At 38.0% G+C, this 19,615-nt stretch overlaps 3 protein-coding genes across 3 annotated transcripts; 1 reads left to right on the top strand and 2 right to left on the bottom strand.

Moving 5' to 3' along the window:
• LOC112188378 (carbamoyl-phosphate synthase small chain, chloroplastic) lies at nucleotides 1-3,817 on the bottom strand. The gene is made up of 10 exons (XM_024327482.2): nucleotides 3,607-3,817; nucleotides 2,880-3,012; nucleotides 2,497-2,585; nucleotides 2,353-2,413; nucleotides 2,170-2,237; nucleotides 1,915-2,043; nucleotides 1,724-1,833; nucleotides 1,030-1,377; nucleotides 698-863; nucleotides 1-380 (listed from the first exon to the last, which is right to left on the bottom strand). Exons 1-10 carry the CDS (start codon nucleotides 3,725-3,727, stop codon nucleotides 331-333), a joined length of 1,275 nt encoding a protein of 424 aa, XP_024183250.1. The 5' UTR covers nucleotides 3,728-3,817; the 3' UTR covers nucleotides 1-330.
• Nucleotides 3,818-5,095: 1,278 nt separating this feature from the next.
• LOC112190920 (60S ribosomal protein L7-2) lies at nucleotides 5,096-7,471 on the bottom strand. The gene is made up of 7 exons (XM_024330436.2): nucleotides 7,318-7,471; nucleotides 6,598-6,776; nucleotides 6,385-6,482; nucleotides 6,240-6,297; nucleotides 5,793-5,872; nucleotides 5,616-5,718; nucleotides 5,096-5,534 (listed from the first exon to the last, which is right to left on the bottom strand). The coding sequence occupies exons 2-7, from the start codon at nucleotides 6,772-6,774 to the stop codon at nucleotides 5,319-5,321; spliced, it is 732 nt and encodes a 243-aa protein (XP_024186204.1). The 5' UTR covers nucleotides 6,775-6,776; nucleotides 7,318-7,471; the 3' UTR covers nucleotides 5,096-5,318.
• A 2,623-nt stretch (nucleotides 7,472-10,094) lies between these two features.
• On the top strand, nucleotides 10,095-13,796 carry LOC112188864 (probable xyloglucan glycosyltransferase 5). The gene is made up of 5 exons (XM_024328096.2): nucleotides 10,095-11,377; nucleotides 11,634-11,942; nucleotides 12,037-12,327; nucleotides 12,517-12,630; nucleotides 12,721-13,796. The coding sequence occupies exons 1-5, from the start codon at nucleotides 10,661-10,663 to the stop codon at nucleotides 13,369-13,371; spliced, it is 2,082 nt and encodes a 693-aa protein (XP_024183864.1). The 5' UTR covers nucleotides 10,095-10,660; the 3' UTR covers nucleotides 13,372-13,796.
• The last annotated feature ends 5,819 nt before the right edge of the window (nucleotides 13,797-19,615 follow it).

Here is a 19,615-nt window from a genome sequence, read left to right as displayed (position 1 = left end):
TCAAATCAAAGGAATTCGGTAACTTATTTTTTCAACGATCCAAAATTTCCTGGCATGCATTTGTAATGAAATAAGTTCTCTGTTACAGAGGGTGGCTAAGCAACTTTCTTCCAAACATCTGCGCCAACTATAAATATGGCAAGATCATCTCAACTATTACACAATACCACAACAAACATACTGACGGTAGAGACTCCTAACTAGTTTTCTGCAACTGCATATGTTAATCCCATAGAGTCAGACACGAGCAGAGCCGGGATGTCTGTATTGCCGCTTGAAACCTTGCTGCTTTAGGCTTGATCCCTCAATTAATTTCTGTGCAGATATCACTCATGCATTTACTTTCACTCTCTTCATTAGCTCAATGAATTCTCTAAAAGCTGCAATAACAAAAATTCCAAAACTCAAAATCATTTTCATAAAGTAGATTGATGCAGAATGCATAATTCTAAAAAGAGGTATTGGGTTTGTGAGCTGAGAAAACAGTTGGCAAGACGCAACTGGGGAAATGATACTCATGCTATGAGCTATACCTTCACCTTTCAGATGGTAATGGAATTCCTAGATATACTATCAAGTGTTCATCACTAGGCGTGTTCTGATGCAATTGGTGCAAGCACGCACAATAGTGTGATATCGGTAAAATACTAAAATTGATGGTTGTTTATCAGTCTATATAACCATTAGTTTAAATTACCATAATCTGAGTCATGAGGTCCTGGGGATGCTTCAGGGTGGTACTGAATAGACATGATGTTTCGTGCAGGATAAGCAAGGCCAGCGCAGCTTCCATCGTTGAGATTGACATGAGTTACTTCTACACCATCTGGAAGTGATTTGGGGTCAACCGCATAGTTGTGATTCTGCCACAAAAAGAAAAGTAGAAACGTTAATAGATGGCATTACCTTGATTTAGCAGAATAGCTTGCCGAAATGTTACTTCAGGAGGCAGTTCAGTTCTTTAAAATATCTAATACAATTTAAACTAGTACACATTCTACAAAAGAGAGATTGATAGAATTTACACACCTGAGCGCTTATCTCAACATCTCCAGTACGAAGATTACGGACTGGATGATTTCCTCCGTGGTGACCAAACTTCATTTTAAAAGTTGCACCGCCTAATGCCAAGCCAAGCAACTGATGGCCCATGCAAATTCCAAAAACAGGAACCTTTCCAAGAATCTCCTTGACTGTTTCAACAGCATAGGGAACCGCAGATGGGTCTCCGGGGCCATTGCTGAAAAGAACCCCATCTGGTTTCATCTTAAGAGTCTCTGATGCTGGCCATGTTGAAGGTACCACAGTAATTTTGCAGCCATAGGAAGCCAATCGCCTAAGTATGTTGCTCTTGATTCCAAAATCATATGCAACAACCTCCAATTCATAACCATAGAAAAAAGTCAGTTAAGGCTGCACTGCCAACCTCTGAGCAAGTGGTAAGATTTCTTTTGGTTAAACAAAGATGTAAAGGGAAGAGAAATGTGAGAGAGAAGGGAGAGAGAAATGAGAAGGAGAAGAGTAAGAAACTAAGAATAGTATGTGGAACTAAAACTGAAAACTTTGTTAATTAATTCAAAAACCATCTAATTCTTGTATCTTTCATCTCTCTTCTCATTCTTGTATCCTTTTCCTCTCTCTTATAGTTTAATACCAAAAGAAAAAAGAAACAAAAAAATACCGAAGAAGACTACTTAAAAAATAGAACTTAATGCAGACTTACACGAAAAGCCTCTTTATCTTTTCTATTGGACATAAATTCCCACTCAGAATCGGTTTTATCAACCCACTCATGAGGAGTCTTGCATGACACGCCACTTATTAAATCAACCCCTGCAAGGTGCAAACCCCAAATAAGAAAATATGAACTTTTAACCCTCTGCATGATTTTAACCAACTTCATGACATCCTTACCAACAATGTCCCATGAACGAGACATTTCCAACAGTTCCTCATCTGTTTTGGTCTCTTCTGTGCTCAAAACACCAATAAGGCTTCCATCTTGCCTTAATCTGCGGGTGATAGCCCGCGTGTCAACATCATCTGTTGCATAACCAGTCAGCATTAAAGGTCAACACCAGAAGTTAAAAAGATACAGAACAGCACACCAAATCACATGATTCTGCAAAATACCAGTGCCTTAAAGACTAACGCCATGGTATAACTTACAAATTCCCATGATATTCCGTTTTGCTAAATAATCACCAAGAGTTTCTGAACATCTATAATTTGAAGTACTGCAAAACAAACAACAGAAACAGTTCATTGAAAGGTTTGAGAACAGCTCAATCATTGAAGCTTCCGATATTAATGTCCCTATAGGCTATAACAGTATTTAAAAAGGATGCATACCTGATACTTAAACTTCTGATCACTAGACCACCAAGGAAGCACTGTCTTGATTCTTCATCGTCTGATAGGAAAGTATCAACATCAGATTTCAACATATTTAAGACGGTATAATTCTCTATTATTAAGAAAGGAAACTATACTTACCAAAATTTACACCAGTATTTCCAATTTGGGGCTTTGTCATCAGGACAAATTGGCCAGCATAACTCGGGTCTGTAATAATTTCTTGATACCTGCATAAAAATGTATCAGCAACCTGAACTGATAATGCCCAACTAAAGCTAAGGTGACTACTTCCAGTAATGCAAGCAGTAAACTCCTTCATCCCTACAAAAGTGGGTTTCACTTCACTCTCATATGCAAAAAGAGATGGGAGTTGTATAAAATTTCATAAGGGAAGGCAAACTTTTGTGGTTCTTGTGGGGGTTAAGTGATGCACCACTGGTGATATAAGCCTCCACACCCAACATGACAGTTGATAAATCAATAAAAATTAGGAAACACACAAATTTTATAAGCCAGCTCACCCGGTCAAGGATGTATTGAATACAACTTCACCAACTTGGGTTCCTGAAGCACCAAATGACTTTGCTCTCCATATTGAACCATCTTCAAGCACAAGTCTAGCGTCTGAAGTCTTCCAAGGTCTTTCGACCAAGCCTGAAGCACAAGGAGTAAAATAAATAAATAAATAAAACACAAACATGAAAAATGTAAGGGACTAACATGCAATAGTTCCACGGTTCTGCTCTGGCTGCAGAGGTTTGAAGTGGGATTTGGGGCTACAAAGGGACTCAAACCTAATTACTTAAGTATGACATTTGGTTAACTTGAGAAAGATTTGAAAAGGAGATGTGAAATCCAAAATCTCATCTTAAATCGAATTGTAAATGTTTGTTTCATAAGTCAATAAATGGTTTGCAAAAAACACGCATGGTGGTGTAAGATATAATAGTTTCTGATAGAGAAGGTGTCACATTTGTCTGCAAATTACAACCAAATTGAACAAGTGCACCTTAAGTCCAGACATGATCTGGCTGCTCTAATTTACCAAGAACTAAGAAAATTCCAACACTGTAAAAGTATGAAACTTTTCAACACAGAATGAGATTAAAGCATAAAAGGGCCAAAACCCAAAAGGGTTGAGATATCAATGTGGACTAATTAATCGAGCAAGCCATTATGACATAAAGATTGAATCTTTTCAAGTCCTAGAAATAGAAGAATTAAAGCAGAGTAGCACAAGTGGTATACCTGAGACAGCATTAGCGGTGGCGGAGGAGCATCGGAGAGTGAAAACCCTAAGCTTTGAAGGGTTTTGAGGCTTGGGAACACAGAAAGGCGACGGCTTAACGTTGATAGCTGCTGTGGCCATTCTCTCTCTCTGAGCTACGCCACTGTCTCTGTTTCCCCTGTTTCTCTTTTTGTGTTTCTAATTAGGCAAAAAAACCTAAACCCAATAACTGAGAGGGACTTATTAGTAACGATATATATATATATTTTTTTTTTTTAAATAGACAAATTTTTTTTTTAAATAGATAATCTCATTCAAGAAATTATAACGAGGATGACGCTGTAAATTCCAACACCTCGCTCTGATTAGAGAAAATGACTCACTCATGTAAGTTATTTTACTTCAATCGAAGTTGTATAACTTATTGTTACTAGTGCATAACTTTGTGTATAAGTCATGTTCTTATTGTCAGTTGATAAAGTAGTTGTTTTTCCTTATTAAGGGAAAACTGTTTTTTACTTGTTATCGAAATGAGTGATCCAAAGAGACATTGAAGACGAATCTCCTATATAGTTGCAGGTTTGTACATGGTTTCTCACTACGAAGTTAACCAGAATTGGAAGTCATTTACCTTTGTTTTTAACAAAGCCCAACCAACGCTTCTAGTTACAAAGATTAGGATTAGTATAGGGAAACTATGAACTGCTTTAGGGTGCATTTCAAAGTCCTTGTCATGCGGATTATAACTATTGGATAGAGTAAAAGCCTAGAAGTCCTAAAATGCATCACTGAAGAAGCTCACTTTGTCAGCTCCTCTTAATTCCTCTAGAAACATCTGCATCTGTAAAATTGGGGATGGTTGCAATAACAAGTCTGAATGCACATGCAATCCAAACAGAAACCTGAACTCTAGAACAAGCCGGAGGAATTCCTTCAGGAGGGGTTTGATGACAATTGACAACTCGGATTGATATCAAAGGGGGCTGAAATCGGATTGATAACGGAAGTGACTGGACATCTAATTGATTTCAGAGGGGACTTCGAATTTATTCCATGTTGTGGTCTAATTGAAAATTCCGTCTATGTTTTCAGAATTCCGGCCTGTGTCTTACTAATCCAGGGTGGTCAAGGTTACCCGCAAGCTGTTAGACAATTGTAAGTTTTCTGTGGACGTTCTAACCAAATGAAACTAGCTTTCAACTCGAGTTATTAGCACCAGCATTTCAAGGCAGGATTCCGTTGGGTGTGATTTGCTGCCTTATGTTGGTACATGGATCAAGACCATTAGCCACAAAATTTAAGAATTTGTGGAACGTAATGCATACAATACAACTAGTAAATCAAGCTTCCAAGTATCTGTGCCTGGTTGGGAATTTTTGCCAAAACCAATTCAAATCTTTCTAAAAACATTGAAATGCTAGGTTTCTACTTTCATTTAAGAAAGAAATAGATGATTCCATGAACTGCGGGGTAAAGCAAAAGGATAGGAAAGGCAACCAAACCCTACAATTTTGGATCTCAGAAGTGAAAATCAAATTATAAAACCAGTAAACAAAACTTTGTAGCACAAGTCTCCGGAAGTGAATAAAATTTTTAAAATCATAACAAGTCTTCAACCTTAAAGATAAAAATGTGCTAAACTCCATAGATGGAAAAATTATCAGATTCTTCCCTCTAGTCTAGTGACCCAGAAAAACCTTGAAACACGGGAATGGTTAAGAACTACCCCAACCTAGTTCATTCTCCTAATAAGCTCATTGATGTAGTTCTCACGGTTTCCAGCATCTCCACCTTCAACATAATGGTTCCTCTTCTTCTTAAGACCACCCAATGGTGCCTTGAGCTTGAATGGCCATAGGAAGTTGTTGGCCTCCTTGAAATGAGGTCCAACTGTCAAGATCTCGTGGATAAGATCTTCCGTGCAGATAATGCCATGCTTGCCCAAACCCTGTAAGAGTTCCAAAACATATTTAGACCGCAGAAATTATTGCTAACCTAGCATAAATCACCAGCTATATGCTTAACAAACCTGTTCAACAACAGAGTTATCAGTCAAAGCGATTCTCTGCTTGTTCAACTTGCCATAACCCCTCTTGTAAATCAATTCCTTCACACTCTTCAGGTTGGGGTATCTGAAATCATGCAAATCCTATTAGCCATACATTTATATGTTTACAGGTAAAACAAAGGGTTTAGTTGTACGCACCCATAAGTGACATATGGCTCAACCCTGTGAAGCATGTTCAAGGTGGCCTTGTTTACTTTCAGGAAGACACCATTGAATATCTGTTTCAGAACACAAAGAATAAACAATATTGTTTAAGCTTATGTTTCCGACAATCTTCATTAAACACTAATTGACTAAAGAAACACATTATATTACAAATCACCAGTCTGATGAACCTATGAGCACAGAGATTACTACACTTCTCCATGAATTAAAATGCATGAAAACATGCATGCCAATTTGAAAATGAGAAACTCAAACCATACAATGTTTAAATACATCAACCGCACTACAAATAACAAATTCTTATTTTCATAATCCTAGATACTTCTAGCATGAAGGAATAGCAGATCCAATCAATTACCAAACAAACAACAAGGCAACAATGCAGGTAACCATCAATATTTCCAAAGGTATGAGTATTACCTGTCTCAAACGCAAAAGCTGCAAGATCTTCTTTGTCTTTGGATCAATGGCATTGATACTGAAAATACAAGAATTAAAAGTATAAGGAAAAGAACCAGAACTATTAAAATCTCACTATATAAACAAATTAAGGATCAGGACCTACCCACGGATACGAATGATAAACAAGAGCTTAGACTCTGGCTCAACATAGAATCCTCCTTTCAGCCTTGCTTCACGCTTCAACCGGACCAATTCATTGTCCTATACAATGCACGTAAGCAGTATGTTAACATGAAGATTAAACATAAAGGGCAAATCAATTCAAAAAAAAGCAGAGTGAAAATTAATATAATAAACCAAACCAAACAAGATGTACCTTCTCTGCGTACTCCTTGGTGTACTGTTTGGATTTGTTGTAAATAAGCTTCCTATTCTCAGCATTCTTCTTCTTGGCGGCTTCAAGCCCCTGCTTCTTTGCCAAAGCCCATTCCTCCTCTCTCTTCCTCTTCTTTAGGACAGACTCTGGAACCACAACCTTGACCGGTTCACCCATCTCTGCAAATGTCGATAGCAGTTAAACGAATGTACTTTCAATACAAACCTAATTTCAATGCAAACTCACTACTCAAAACAACCTCTGAGAACAGTGTTTGTTTCACACACCCTAATCAAAAGGGTGGTTCGAAATATTCAAACAAAAACACAAAATGAATGAAGCTAAAGAGTATATACACTTCAATCACCGAAACCTCATCCACATCTTAAACTGAAACACACCCTACAAACATAAATAAGAAAAGATACCAGATTAAAATAGGTACTTCTAATCCACTTCACTGAAAGAACCCTAGAAACCAACTCTCTGCCCAAAAAAAATTCAAAAACACGAAACAAAACCAAGCTCTAATCGACCAAAACGAAAGTGTTAGGCTAACGGAACTGTATTCAGCTCCGATTCGCCCATAACAAATCAAAAACAGACGAGCAATCAAACACAGATCCAAAAATGCAACAACAGCAGCAGCTACTGAATGGCATGAAAATCGAAATGCGAATACAAACGAAGAGAGATTGGGATCGGCGGAGAGGTACTGACCGAGCTGATGTCGCCGCGGCTTGGAAGACCTAAACGAAGGTGAAGGGCTTTATCGGCGGGGCTGCTGCGAAGGAGGGGTTTGCGAGTGAGAGAGTTTAGGGTTTTGTAGTATTTGTTTGCGCTTCGGATGACGACGTGGACGGTCACGATTTGGTTGGGCGATAGCTGTGGATATTGTCCGTTGATTTACGGGTTGTGGACTGGGTCGGGCTAATTGTGTATAATTAAGTCCATTAGTTGAGACATTTCTGGTCCCAATTTGTTTTTATTTGCCGTGGAATTTGGTTAATTAATAACTTCAGCCCAAGTTTTTGTTGCTCTTTTTTTGTGGGCCAATAATAATGAGGGCTAGCTTCTCATCAACACCAACAAAGATATCTAAACTTCTCAAATATGGTAGAATCTCAAATATGTACATCATGTAGGACTCAAGATATCTCAAACTTTTTCCTACTTAAAAGAGACATTATTCTCTTTAGTATGGCTTCGCTAAATTATCTTTAACGAAAGCTTCACTGAGATATTGAAAAAACACCAATGTCTAGTCAAGTTCTTGAGTCCTGACAGTTCAACTTCTATGTTTAGCGATACGAAGTTGATTATGTGTTAATGATATCACTTAGTTTTGGTTTGTTTCACGTAGCCATGAGAATATCGAATTTTTACAAAGAGAATGGTTGTCAAGAATATAAATTAGTGCTTATTAGTTAAGGGGTTATAGCCATGTTCATGTCTTCCGGAGATAGTGATCAAGATGAGTAAGGTTGTGAAGAGATGATGCTATGACTCTTCAAGCTTGGAATGAAGAGGAACAAGTTTGGTTTGCTTCGTACGTTGTGCTAAACTATCATTGCATTAATGCATTTAGTGGTTAGACTCACATCCAAACTTAATACAGAAAGTGATTAAAATTGCAAACAGCTGTAAAATTTGCTTCACCGAACATACGAGGGAATCCAAATTTCTTTCCTTTGGCAAAGTTTAGTTTAGGTCAAAGGATGGGGTGATCATCATGATGACCAAACCCTAGACCATCCAAGTAAAATTTTGACGTCAACATCTTTAGTAGCAAGTAGCAACATGCCAGCAGGGAGAGGTACCCAATAGCAAAGCACCGACCGAAAGGAATGATGGCCATTGATACCCAAATTACGATTCTGCCCCCCACATAATCTGCAACAATTTCTGTTGCCTTTATATTGCAACGTGACCGATCCGAGTTTCAAAGAAAACATATCATATGGAGTTGGGGGCACCATAACAATGGTCAATTTGTTTGCTAGTGATGAGTAAACCCAAATTCTCAAGTTATTCAACATAATAGTATAGTTTGATTAGCTGTGGGTACATAAATATATTCTGAAGTGCATATGGTGATCAAAGTAAAGAATATAAGTATATAACTATACAAGACTTTTGACATCACTAGCTTTCATTGGCTTTACTCTAACTAGTTTGTCAAGGAGGAAAAATCTATGAATGATTCTTAGTGTGTTAAATTCAATCGACAAATTGAGGAATAAGTGAGGATAATATATTTTAAAAAATGTCTCATAAGTTTTTTTTTTTTTTTTCCTTAAAGTTTCTAATAAGTTTAGGCAATTTATTAAATTTCCAATAGAGAAGTTATTTTTATGAAGATTTAACATTTTGAATGAAGTTTTTCAAATTTTCAACCCTCGAACGAAAGGCAAATAACCTACCCCCATTTTCCTAAGTTTATATTCAATCATTAAAATGTCAAATAATGTTATTGGCCTTCAGATTGTGAGGACAAAATGTTTAAAAGGACCAAACCTAATTATAGACAATGACAAAATGCTCAAACGATAAAAAGAACTTACGCGGTGGCAAAATGTTTAGACCATTAAAGTAGAAGCTTAGACAACGACAAAATATTCAAATGTCTAATATTAAAGCTTAAAAATGACAAAATGTTGAAAAGACTAATGTAAAAACTTAGGCAATGACAAAGTGTGTTAGAGAGCAATAGGCATCACAAAGCAAATAAGAAAATGTGTTCGATGGAATCTCACTGTCTTAAACAAACTAGAAAACTCAACTTAGTAAGCAAAACAAACTATCTTATTAGCTCATCTCGCCATCTTTGTATTAACTCAAATAACTCATAAATTTGCTACTCACGTACATTGAGTTTCATCGTTATGAGTTTTGAATACTAAAGCATCTATGGCCATTTACAAGTGATTGTAATGCTTCATGCCTGAATGTAATACTATAAATTCACAACCATGAAAGGGATGTTTTTTATTTGGCATATGACATGAACGAGATATTGTAGAAATAGTCTAGCAGCTAGGGCTGCTTGATTTTTAGAGCACCGACATATTGAGTGCGTCTGTTGGTGAGAGAGGACGGTTTGGCAAACAATTTATTTTCTTTAATGTGTGAAGGTTTGCAACAAATTTAGCTTCAATTTAAGACACAGAACGAGGCCAGATCAGACTTGGGATCTGTATTGTCTGCGGCCATTCCTCTCTGTCCATTTCCTTTGTCCTTGTTTATTAATACTCTAAGCAAGTTCAATTACTTTAATCATACAGTAAGTTCCTCAATTTCTGCAACTTAATGCAAAATCCAAAACCCAATACCAAAGTGTTCTCTTTTTTTTTTTTTTTTTTATAAAAAGACTGCAGTATTCTAGCTCTTCCGTAGTCACATGGTCTGCTACTTCATCTTAGTCAGAGCTTTAGTTGTTAATGTCTCATTGGAAGCTTTATCTTCACTTTCCCTAGTGATTATTTGTTCTTGATTATATAATTTTTTGTAATGGATTTGTCTGATTAAAAACTATTTTATTCTAATCTAGCTAATGGTTATATCTGGAAAGGTGATATGGGGGTTTGAGTGTGTTTCTTAAAAGGCTAATAAGATTGCTAATCATACCCCACACAGATTAAACGTTTAACAAATGGTGATTGACAGTTTCTCTATAATGGTAATTTTCCATGTTGGGTAGCTATTGGAGCTTTTTGGTACTGTCAGAGAAACATCCACACACTCTTGCTTTCCTTCTCCTCTTCCTCTGCCTTTCTTAATTAGTTTGCTGCATTTGGGTTTCAAATGCTGAGACTTGAACTGGTTTTGGTCAAGTCTTTTCACTGTTGGATCTGATTCTTTGTACTAGGCCTCAATTGGGTTTGTCACTTTTCTCATCTTGGTTTCTGGGTTTTAAGGTTTCCTGCTATGTTACTGTTGTTTAGTGGTTTTAGACCTGAAATGGGGTTTTAGAATCTCAATCCTTGTAGATTTCTCGGTCATATTGAGGAATTTCAATCCTTTTGGTTCTGTACTTTATTTTAGTTCAGTTGAGAGGTCAAAAATGGCTCCAAGTTTAGATTTTTCTAGGTGGTGGGGAAAGGACAACAATTCAAGTAAGGGTACTCCAGTGGTGGTGACTATGGAGAACCCAAATTACTCTGTACTTGAGATAAATGGTCCTGATGAAGTGTTCAGGCCAGTTGATAAGGACAGAGGCAAGAATGCCAAGCAGTTTACATGGGTGTTGCTTCTCAAGGCCCATAAAGCTGTTGGCTGTGTTGCTTGGCTTGGAAATGTTCTCTGGGACTTGCTAGGTGCCATTAAGAAAAGATTGGTTTTTGGGCAAATGGAGAATGAGAAATCTGGCAAAGGAATCTTGTATAGGGTCATTATGGGGTTCTTAGTGATGGCTTTGGCTTTTCTGGCTTTTGAAGTGGTTGCTCACTTGAAAGGTTGGCATTATTTTGAGAACAGCAGCTTACATATCCCTGAGACTCTGGAGATTAGGGGGTGGCTTCACTTGGTTTATGTGGCATGGTTGGAGTTCAGAGCTGACTGCATTGCACCTGCAATTCAAGCTTTGACGAACTTCTGTATTGCTCTCTTCTTAATCCAATCCGCAGACCGTATGCTGCTTTGTTTAGGTTGCTTCTGGATCAAGTTCAAGAAGATTAAGCCAAGAATTGAACAAGTTCCATACAGACCAGACGATTTGGAAGGTTCAGGTTGTAATTACCCCAAGGTTCTTGTTCAAATTCCAATGTGCAATGAGAGAGAGGTAAGTTTCTCAAGTCTTAATCTATTTATTTTCTGAATTATGTAGGTTCTATAGGTGAATCTAATGTAAGAATAGCTAAATTTGACATAACTTTTGTTTTAAGCTTACTCACTATGCAAATTGAAATAACCTTATAAAAGGGAAAAGTAGCTAAATAAGTATAACAGAACAAATTGATGTTTTAGGCACTTTCTATTTTCCATAGATTTTTCATCATGTTGATGACAGTGACTTTTTATCATAAAACTGTCTTTAGGTATATGAACAATCTATTTCAGCAGTATGCCAACTTGATTGGCCTAAAGAACGCCTTCTGATTCAAGTTCTAGATGATTCTGATGATGAGAGCATACAGTGGTTAATTAAGGCAGAGGTAACTCAGTGGAGCCAAAAAGGTGTCAATATAATCTACCGGCATCGTTTGGTTAGAACTGGTTATAAAGCTGGGAATCTCAAGTCTGCAATGAATTGTGATTATGTGAAGGACTATGAGTTTGTTGCAATCTTTGATGCTGATTTCCAACCAAACCCTGACTTCCTCAAGCTGACAGTTCCCCATTTTAAGGTGGCTAGATCTCATATAGTTCTATCTTTTAGTGTCTGGTAATTTCTTTGCTTTAGGTGACTGATTTTGGCTGCCATTTTAACTTGTGTGGTAGGACAATCCTGAGCTTGGTTTGGTTCAGGCGAGGTGGTCTTTTGTTAACAAGGATGAAAACTTGTTGACACGCCTCCAAAATATCAATTTGTGCTTCCACTTTGAAGTGGAACAGCAGGTTAATGGGGTTTTCCTCAATTTCTTTGGCTTCAATGGTACTGCTGGAGTTTGGAGAATTAAAGCACTTGAAGACTCTGGCGGTTGGCTTGAGCGTACAACAGTAGAAGACATGGATATAGCAGTTCGCGCTCATCTTAATGGGTGGAAGTTCATATTCCTTAATGATGTCAAGGTAATTTTACTCTGGTATTGTTTCTGAATCCAACCGAACACTAACTGATTCTATTTGTAGTTCTGCAATCAAAAAGACTGGTTTTCGGGGTTATATACTATGGATAATAAATTCGTTGGATTCTTAAAAAAGTATTAGCAGTCCTAAATTTGTCACATCATGACTCAAACTTTAATTACTGATGTTCAGGTCCTCTGTGAACTTCCCGAGTCTTACGAAGCTTATAAAAAACAGCAACACCGTTGGCATTCTGGTCCGATGCATCTCTTCCGTTTGTGCCTCCCTGCAATAATTACTTCAAAGGTACTCTTAAATTTAGATCCTCCGATTAATATGATCAATGCACTTTCTTGATAGTACCATTCTAACAGTGTACTAATTGCCATCTTGCAGATGATGTTCTGGAAAAAGGCAAACTTGATACTACTATTCTTTCTCCTTAGGAAGTTAATCCTCCCATTTTACTCTTTCACATTGTTTTGCATAATACTTCCTTTGACCATGTTTGTCCCCGAAGCTGAGCTATCCATGTGGGTTATATGCTACGTGCCCGTTTTTATGTCATTCATGAACATTCTTCCTTCTCCTAGATCTTTTCCCTTCATTGTCCCCTACCTCCTGTTTGAAAACACAATGTCTGTGACCAAATTCAATGCCATGGTATCTGGGTTGTTCCAGTTGGGGAGCTCATATGAATGGATTGTAACCAAGAAGGCGGGACGATCATCAGAATCTGATCTGTTAGCTGTGGAGGAGAGGGAAACGAAGGCCATGAACCACCCACAACTTCATAGAGGAACTTCAGACAGTGGTCTCTCTGAGCTCAACAAGTTAAAAGAGCATCAAGAAGCTGGTGCTCCTAAACCTCCTGTAAAGAAATTGAACAAGATCTACAAGAAAGAGCTGGCACTCGCTTTCTTACTGCTCACTGCTGCAGGTAGAAGCCTTCTATCAGCTCAAGGGGTACATTTTTACTTCCTACTATTTCAAGGCATATCATTTCTACTGGTCGGTCTTGACCTGATTGGTGAGCAGATGAGCTAGTAATTATTGGCGTGAAAAGTTAATGGTAAAGATAGAAATAAAGGGTGAATAAGAGATGGCAAACCAATGTGGTTTTCAGCTTGGTGCACAAATTGGCACACAGGTAGATGCAAAGAGCTTCTTCTCATTAGACGTGCCCATATAGATTCTTTGTCCTCGTATTGTTTGCCCATATAGATTCTTTGCCCTCGTATTGTTTGCCCATAGCCTCACACCATCTTCTTGTTTCTCTGTTTTGGTTCGTAAATTATAGATTTCTGTATGGTTGGTATTCTTAGATGAGCCACAATGTATTCCAATACCACATAGGTTGATTTCTGTAGGGAAGTGTTGGTTTGCATTTCAACATTTACAAATGTAAAACTCTGTATATTGCACCAGTTCATTTTATAACAAGATTATATTTCTGTCTCGTATCAAAAAAAGATTACATTTCTGTCATTTTTCTCATTTGTGTAATTGTAAAGAAGTTTATCACTATGAAATAAGAAATTGTGAAAAAGTGTCGGCAGGCAGTGTGCTACAAATGCTGCTATGTCTCATATTGTGACCCTGGATTTGCAAAGATTAGGATGGTTCTGTAAAATGTGTCCCACATTGCTAATAGTCTAATGCCACCACTACAGCTCCTAATGGCTTCTGGGTGTATGCCAAATTGCCAACCCCTAATTCTAGAAAAGCTATCCATGTTGGTAGATACAGAAGAACCTCTACCCCATGCAAGTCATGTGGACCTCAACCCCTACAAAGCATTCTTTTTCTACTTTCTGAACGCTTTGAAGCCAGCTTTGCATTTGTTTGCCTGTAAAATTTTGGACAACTCTATACATGATAAATGTTTGCTATGTTAAAATGACCAAATTAAGCATCACCCCTAAAGAAAAGATTATAAATTTCCAAGCTTTATGAGTTGCATCGTGGTTTTTGGAAAAGCAGACCATACATCTGAATGGTCTATTAAACAGCTAAAGTTAATTAGAGTTTTTGACAATAAAGGACAAGCAAGAAAGTTCCCAAGGGAAGAAAAATTAATGTAGAATCTAGCTTAGTTGGTTGTCACTATGATCATTTCCAAGATTTAATCATTGACCAGTGACTATCATTTGCTTATCATTTTCATTAGTTTAGGGCACTATCATGTAAAGTAGAAACTGGAATGTCAATTTATGATACAGTTTATATATGGTATTGAGGAATTAGAGAGTTGTAATCACCATGTTTATGCATACTTTTCCAAATTGTTGGCATTCTATTTCATACTTCACACTTAATTAAAACATGGTAGCTAGCTAAGCGAGATAAGATAAATAGAAGTTTATTTCACGATTACATACGGTTTGACTCTCATCATTTTTCTCATAAGCATTGAGCCACCTTTTTGACAGAAAGCAAACCAAGACCCACCTCATAAGCATTCATTTTCTTTTTACTTTCTACTGTTGAAACCAACATTCTTAATGTAAAAGTACTCCTTCAGATAGATCTTGAAAATAGATGAATCTACTTCTTCCTTCATCCTTACACTGCCGCAACTGTAAACTCTACCATCTGTCATGGGAACTTGGGAAGTGAATGTAACTCTGTTGATCGATCATTTGACAAGACAAATTAACTACTTCACATGTACCTTTCAGTGTCTTTGATACTCTTCATAAATGTGGTGGTATGTACCACTAGCATCTTTAGCTTTATGAGTGTTTGGGACTGACAGCAATATTGGTTTAGAAAAACAAACCAAGGATGTGGTCTGCAGCTTCCCCAATTTATTTTCTAGAGACAAATGCTTGGGACCTGGAAATTCAGGGCGTGAAACTCATGAATTCCTTCTTACAATAATCACATATCTCGTTCTCATAAACAGCACAGTAATGGGGTCCCTTATAAAAATAAAAAAGAAAACAAATAAGCTATACAGAACCATGATCTTTTATAGATCACATGCATGCACACATTAGTGTCTTGTAGCTATGCATGTACATATTGTTAAGGAGCAAATTCTGGGTGCCCTACTACCTTGGAGGCTTCTGGCCTACTAGCACGATACATGTCTTTTGGACGTTTTCCTCCGCCAAGTACAGAAAAGTTGATAACCCAATTTGGCCTATTTGATCATCATCATTATCTACTGATTGCAATGAACGCATAATTTGCTTTTTGGGTGTGTTTACTAGAAGATTTGAATCATGATCTAGCGATTTGAATCATGATCTAGCCCTCATCCCACTTCATTCTTGCCATTTTAGCTCAAGCTTATTTTACAGGCAAGTTGGTCAAGTTGGGGTGGGTGATAATCTTGCGCTTATATTCAGAACTACATAATAAGTTTAACCTTGTATTTTTTTTTTTTAGAGTAATAGTCAACCATTTTATTAATAATAGACATAAGAAAAATTACAACTTATAAATATAGAAGCCACATTGAAATATAAAATAACAAGAGAAGTACTAGATGCAACAAAGCATCGAAAATAAAACCTAGTAAGGATACGAAGGGATGCAATTAAGCATTTGATGAGGCACCAGACAGAGTCCGAGCTATGTAAAACGGTACCAATAGTATGGTCAACCATACTTCCACGCAAAGATATACGTCGAATAGAGGGTAACCTTCTATCAAGGTAACCGCCGGTAGTGTGACCGACCTTGCCTACTGTACGCAAAATAAAGCACTGAATAGAGAGCAATCTTCTACCTAAGTAACCAAAGAAGCAATTCCAACATGCAGATAAGTTTAGGGCCCAAAAACAGTCTCCCATATCCCAAATGCGAACCCTAACAACTTCGGGCTCATTCACCAGCTGCCTGGCCCCAAGAAGGAAGGCCCAGCCCAAATTCCACTTGAGCAACCCAACAGAAAAGAGGCCCAGGCCCACCAGGGTACTTTGGGCACCCAAAGCCTCTATAGGCACCAACCTTGATCGCGGCTCTGACAGTTGCTCCATCGCCCATCGTCGGAGAAGGCACCACCCGGTCCCACCACTTACCCGAGATGGCCAAGGACGCCCGACTCTCTGGGTCGTCCTAATTCGAGAAGGCAACATAGCCATTGCTTCTCCCCATTGAACAGAGACACGACAACCCTAATCTAGGAATGGGAACCAGAGATCTCCACCACCAGGGTTACTCAGCAACGCCGCTGCATCTTGACTCCATAATAGCTCACACCGACCTGGATCCCAGATCCGGCCCCAAAGCCAGACTCGATCTCCAGCAGCCCTCCATACACCCAATCGCAGCCTCTTGCCACTCACCACCTCACTCCTTGTCGCTGCCCACTGGTTCTTTAGCCTAGACAAACCAGGTTGAAGAACAGAACGCGCACAGCCACCGGTGAGATGTGCTTGCCATGGCCGCCGGATTGAATCACAGAAAAATCCTGAACGCTTTGGGTGATCTGAGATTGAGAAACAAGGCCACAAGCCCTGTGCAGTATTCACGACACCAGGAACGGGTCGCCGTACTCCTCCGCTAGCATGGAGGAAGGTGCTAGAGACGGCCATCCAAGGAGGCGGCCGGTCTTACCCTAGCAGAGCTCTGCTAGGTCAAAGTTTGGAACTTAAAAGGATTAGATAAACCCTAATTCTTGTTGATTCCCAAATTGAGAATAGTCAAGAATAAAATGACAGAAAGTAATAAAACCTAAATTACTTGATTGATTCTATAATAAGTTTAACCTTAGGATTTATCCTTTTGTATTAAGGGTTAGTAGTAATACTTATATAAGAAATAATGTGATAGAACTCTAACGGCTTACACTAGACACAATATCGACACGAAAATGATCCAAAATGATCGGATGAGGATGGATGCTTAGTTTATATATGTCATCGCTAGAATTACATTAACATCTCTCATATCCAAAGTTTAATGTATGTCTAAGAGTGGGGTGTCATAGACAGTTCACATCACAAGTGTATGTTAAGAGCAAGCAAAATAATTGATTTCTTTCGGTTCGATTGTCTGTTTATAAACATCAATAGATGTAAACTCTTCATAATGTAGTAAATTTCTTCTAATGTAGTGTCACATCCTTTCATCGTATTATTAGTCAAGTAGTCAGTGTCATTTTCCAGTAAGGGTGTTAAACCCTTTCATCAAATCTCTCTTTGTCAATAACACCTTTCATTTGGGATCAATTGGTGTCCTTTAATTAGGTGCCCTCACACACTTATGTCTATCATGTGAAGCCATACCATCATCTTCATGATGATCATCATAAATCCATAATAATCACTTGCTCCTACATTGGCTAGCTAATAACTGCCATGAGGAATTTGGGCGAAGATGGATATAACATTAGAAATTAATCATCAACGAAAATACAAATATTTGGTAGAATGTCATGGTTATGTCGGTTCGTTTCAACAAAATTCTTGTAGCTTGTCCAACTATTGCTGCACAGTTTTTAGATATCAAACAGACCTCTCCAGAAGGTAATGTTAATGTGGCCGATTTCCCCTCTTTCGAAACCGGTTTTGTTACATAAGCAGTCTCACATTTGTGCCCTTTACAACCTTGTTTGGAAAGGAGGTAATGAAACTGGAAAGAAATCATCAGTGGTTACCAGATGATCAGATTATGTTGTTCAATTTGCTTCTCACCATCAACTATTTTTTTTAACTTTGCCAATGACGTTTACCTCAAAATAATTGAACAATTTTTTTCTCCAGCAACCAAAAGGATCACACACCAGCACTTGTACATCTCAAGTATATCAAATCATCACTAGCAAGGGCTCAACAGTTGATTGTTCTCCTGTCTGTACTTGTTTTACAAACCTTGTCTACAAGTCTACAACATCAGCTACGTACCTCTATAATTGATTACCGCATTACATCTCTCACCTTTCTCTAGATTATCGTCATGACTCATGACAACTGTTACTGATCGTCTCTGAGAATAGAATAATCTTTCACCATTAAACTGTATCGCCACATAATTTTGTAGTACGTACGGTTCAAGTTGACAGATTCAGTCAGTCCATTGGTTTAAGCGAGTTAGATACTTTAATGATCATCAATTTAGCTGAAAATTTGCAAAGATGATCTATACACTAGTACCTAGAAACTGAACGGTCGAGATATGGCTATGCGACCGAAAACTCGAACTTCACACGTTAATTTCAAAGCGGAGCTCCGCTCTGAATAAGATCTGTATATGTCTTACTTCTTGACATATACTACCACCTAATTGTTGAAAGAAAATAGAGTTTCACTGCGATAAAACTATAAAAGTCTAAAACAAAGTGAAGCAAATGTGAAAACTATACACTTGACTGTAATACACAGGAATAAAAATAATACAGCCCCAATTTTTCTTTTTATTATTTTTTGCAGATGGATATATGCTTGAACTTTTAGGGCTTGCATGGGAGATACGGAGAAACTGAGGGGTTAACAGACCTCGGCCTTTCAAAGCAGAGTCGAGAATTTAACTGTAAGCCTGTAACCTACGCTCTGGTAAACCCTCATTTAAAGGTATTGCAACTCTTTAGACATGTTTAGCAAAAAGGGTTTACTTGAACGTAAAGAAAATCTGACCATGAAACCGCCAAAAAAAAAAAAAAACGAGGCTCACATTAGGCTTTCTGCGCGCAAACTAAAAATTCAACTGCAGGCATCAACAATCCGATGGGAAGTTTGAACGTCGACGTGCACGTTGTGGTTGTTGAGATTGATACTGTTGAGGCTACCGGTCAAATCTTTAAAGCGATTTCAATGCGTATCCAAGTCATGGTGTTCTATAATTAAATCTCCGACTCTTATTTTGTTAGGAAGCACACCAATCGCGCCAAGAAAGCCACGACCAGCTTAAATCTTCTTTCAACAAGGCCTTATTGAATCATGAAGATGATGAATGGACATTTGCAAGCAGACAACTTTGAACTTAAAATCACTACGTTATGGGGTCCTGCATGTCTGCATGGAGTCAACGTATATCCCCAACCTTAAGCTTCCAAGCTTTATCCGACATATTATCCAAGCAGTGATTTCTGCTCTAAATTTTTTTGAAGCACCATGGGAATTTTATTTTATTTTTCATTTATAGCTTTGCTTACTAATTGGCACTCAATATATGATGACTATGAGAGGTGTAGGGTTTACGCCCCACCATGTGGCTAGCAAAGAACTGTACCCAGGCTACCCTTTTAGTAGTTCGCTGCTATATCGAGTTATCGATCCACCATCAACTAGTTTAGTTAAAAATAACATTTTACCTCAACAATAATTGAACAATTTGCTCC

The sequence above is a fragment of the Rosa chinensis genome, chromosome 2 (genome assembly GCF_002994745.2).
Source record: "Rosa chinensis cultivar Old Blush chromosome 2, RchiOBHm-V2, whole genome shotgun sequence".
Lineage (NCBI taxonomy): Eukaryota > Viridiplantae > Streptophyta > Magnoliopsida > Rosales > Rosaceae > Rosa > Rosa chinensis.
Note: the sequence above shows the minus strand (reverse complement) of the source record. Positions and strands in the feature narration are given on the sequence as shown.